The sequence below is a fragment of the Dipodomys ordii genome, unplaced genomic scaffold (assembly GCF_000151885.1).
Source record: "Dipodomys ordii isolate 6190 unplaced genomic scaffold, Dord_2.0 Scaffold7861, whole genome shotgun sequence".
NCBI lineage: Eukaryota > Metazoa > Chordata > Mammalia > Rodentia > Heteromyidae > Dipodomys > Dipodomys ordii.
The window spans coordinates 1-2377 of record NW_012275074.1 but is presented as its reverse complement, the minus strand read 5'-3'; the positions used below and the strand labels follow the sequence as shown (position 1 = coordinate 2377).

The following is a 2377-nucleotide window of genomic DNA, read 5'->3' as shown; positions in this document are numbered from 1 at the left end:
TTCCTGCCCGGGCTGGCTTTGAACCATGATCCTCAGATCTCAGCCTCCTGAGTAGCTAGGATTACAGGCGTGAGCCATCAGCGCCCGGCCCATCAATTTATTTTTGAAGAAATAAGAAGCACTCCTGTTGTCTGTGGCCCACTTAATCACGGAGTTTTGGTCATTTATTACTAACATTTTTGGCTTATTTTACCTTCATGTTTATAAATTTGCTTCCCAGTTGGCTTCTCAGACTGTCATGAAAAATACCTTACAATCTTTAAATATGGTGACTGAGAACGCCATTAACTCATCCCTAAGGAGACTCTTTCAAAGGCAGATTCTTCTCTGGGGAAGGAGTGCTGCGGTTAATTAATCAGGCTAAATAAGCTACAGCAGGAATGTCGGGCTCACACCTGAGGACATCTCTAGGCTCCCAAAGCTACCTTGTCTGAGAAGACGAAGCCCAGGACGCCAGCAGCCAGCTGCAGCAGGAACACGATGGTGAGGCAGAGTGAGAACTGCAGGAAAAGGCAACAGTCACTGCTCAGGGCAGCAGCCTCTCCCGGAAGAGGGTTTGGGGAGCCACTGTGCACTTCTCCCCGCTGCCCCCAGCAGGGAAAGCCTTCTGCCTCTGGGACTGGGTGGGCACCCTGTGCTGGGTGGGTAGTGCAGGGATGGCAACAGGGTGGGCAGAATAAACAAAAAGGAAAGGCTATGGGAATGGCATCAGGAGAGACGGGGAAGCACCAAGAGGTGGGGCCGTGGTTTTCCTGGGGGCGTAGGCCACTCACCGTCTGCAGGAGGCAGATGTTCTCGCGGAGGGATCCAATGCAGCCGCAGAAGGTGAGAAGGAACATGAGTACACCCACCACGATCAGCAGGATGGCAGGGTCCACAGCCAAGCAGGCCAAGGCTGCTTCTGGGGAGGGGCCATCCCTCAGTGTGAGCACCGGGCCCACTGAGGAAGCTCCCAGGGAGGGAGTGAAAGGGTACCCCCCAAACTCTTCTTCTTCTTCCTTTGGTGGGACAGTCTCCAATGTGGTTGGGTAAAGATTATGGGGAAACTGGGTGCCGGTGGCTCAGCCAGGAGCCAGTGGCTCATGCCTTTTAGCTATTCAGGAGCTGAGATCTGAGGATCATGGTTCAAAGCCAGCCCAGGCAGTAAACTCTGTTGAGACTCATCTCCAATTAACCACCAGAAAACCAGAAAGTGGTGCTGTGGCTCAAGTGGTTGAGCACTGGCCTTGAGCTGAAGAGCTCAGGGACAGAGAGTTCAAGCCCCATGACTGCCCCATCCCTTGTACACGCAGGCGCGCGCGCGCACACACACACACACACACACACACACACACAAAACAAAGAACAGATTATGGGGAGACAACATCTGCCTCCCACGGAGTAGACAGAAAGAGCCCAGGAGGGATGGTAGCATTTAATTTGAGGAACTAACAAAATAAGTGCCTTCATTTCTGGACTCCTGAGAGGCTTCTTCCACTCCAGAGAAGAATTAGAATGGCATTAGGCTCACCAGCTCTGTGGATTCCATTTCCTGGAGACTTTGTGCAGAAGAGGAATGGAGGTTGAATTACTCCAGGACCAGTTAGGGGTGGCTAAAGCTTTTGATTGCTCTATGCTCCCAGAGGCCCAGCTTCGCTCCCGATACTTCCTAAGCCTCACCTGTCAGCTGACCTTGAGAGATCTGAGAGGGCTCAGAGAAACCGAACTACCCAAAATGGTCTGCCAACTTGGAGTAGCCATCTAAGACTTGTAGTCCCACAGCCCATGCAGGAAGGCAAGGAGCCAGGGCTGAAGGAGGCAGAGGCGAGGGTTATGGCAAGAGTGGGGGAGATACAGGAAGATCTATAACTTACCTGCATGCTTCATCAGCCGGGCATAGACACCCACTGCCACCATTACCATGGAAATCACCTATGGAAACAGCGAGGGAGCCAGACTCAAATTTTGGAGCCAGAGAGCTTTTGAATGTAATGAAAGCCCAAGAGGGTGGCATTCCCAGGACCAGGAGTGAGTGAGTAAGTGGTCCCACCCTCAGTTCCCACCCACACTCTCCTCCCCTGTTCAGGAATACTACTGATAGTACCTGTTTGACTTCTGTGAGATACTTTCCCCAACATTATCTCAAACAATCCTCACAATATACTCACCTCCTGAGGCAGATAAAGATCCTATTTTACAGATGAAGAAACTAAGATGATACAAGTTTAATACAGAATGGTGATTAAAAACATGGGCTTAAAAATATACATTGAAGGGCTGGGAAGGTGGCTCAGTGGTAGAGCGCTTGCTTTGCATGCCTGAGGCCCTGGGTTCGATTCCTCAGCACCACATAAGCAAAAAGAAAAAAGCTGGAAGTGGTGCTGTGGCTCAAGTGGTA

The 2377-nt window shown here is 51.1% G+C and overlaps 1 protein-coding gene across 1 annotated transcript; it reads right to left on the bottom strand.

The window, feature by feature from the left end:
• Nucleotides 1–407: 407 nt before the first annotated feature.
• Nucleotides 408–1920, bottom strand: LOC106002339 (tetraspanin-33-like). The gene is made up of 3 exons (XM_013037233.1): nucleotides 1854–1920; nucleotides 774–901; nucleotides 408–500 (listed from the first exon to the last, which is right to left on the bottom strand). The coding sequence occupies exons 1-3, from the start codon at nucleotides 1900–1902 to the stop codon at nucleotides 408–410; spliced, it is 270 nt and encodes an 89-aa protein (XP_012892687.1). The 5' UTR covers nucleotides 1903–1920.
• Between the last annotated feature and the right edge of the window lie 457 nt (nucleotides 1921–2377).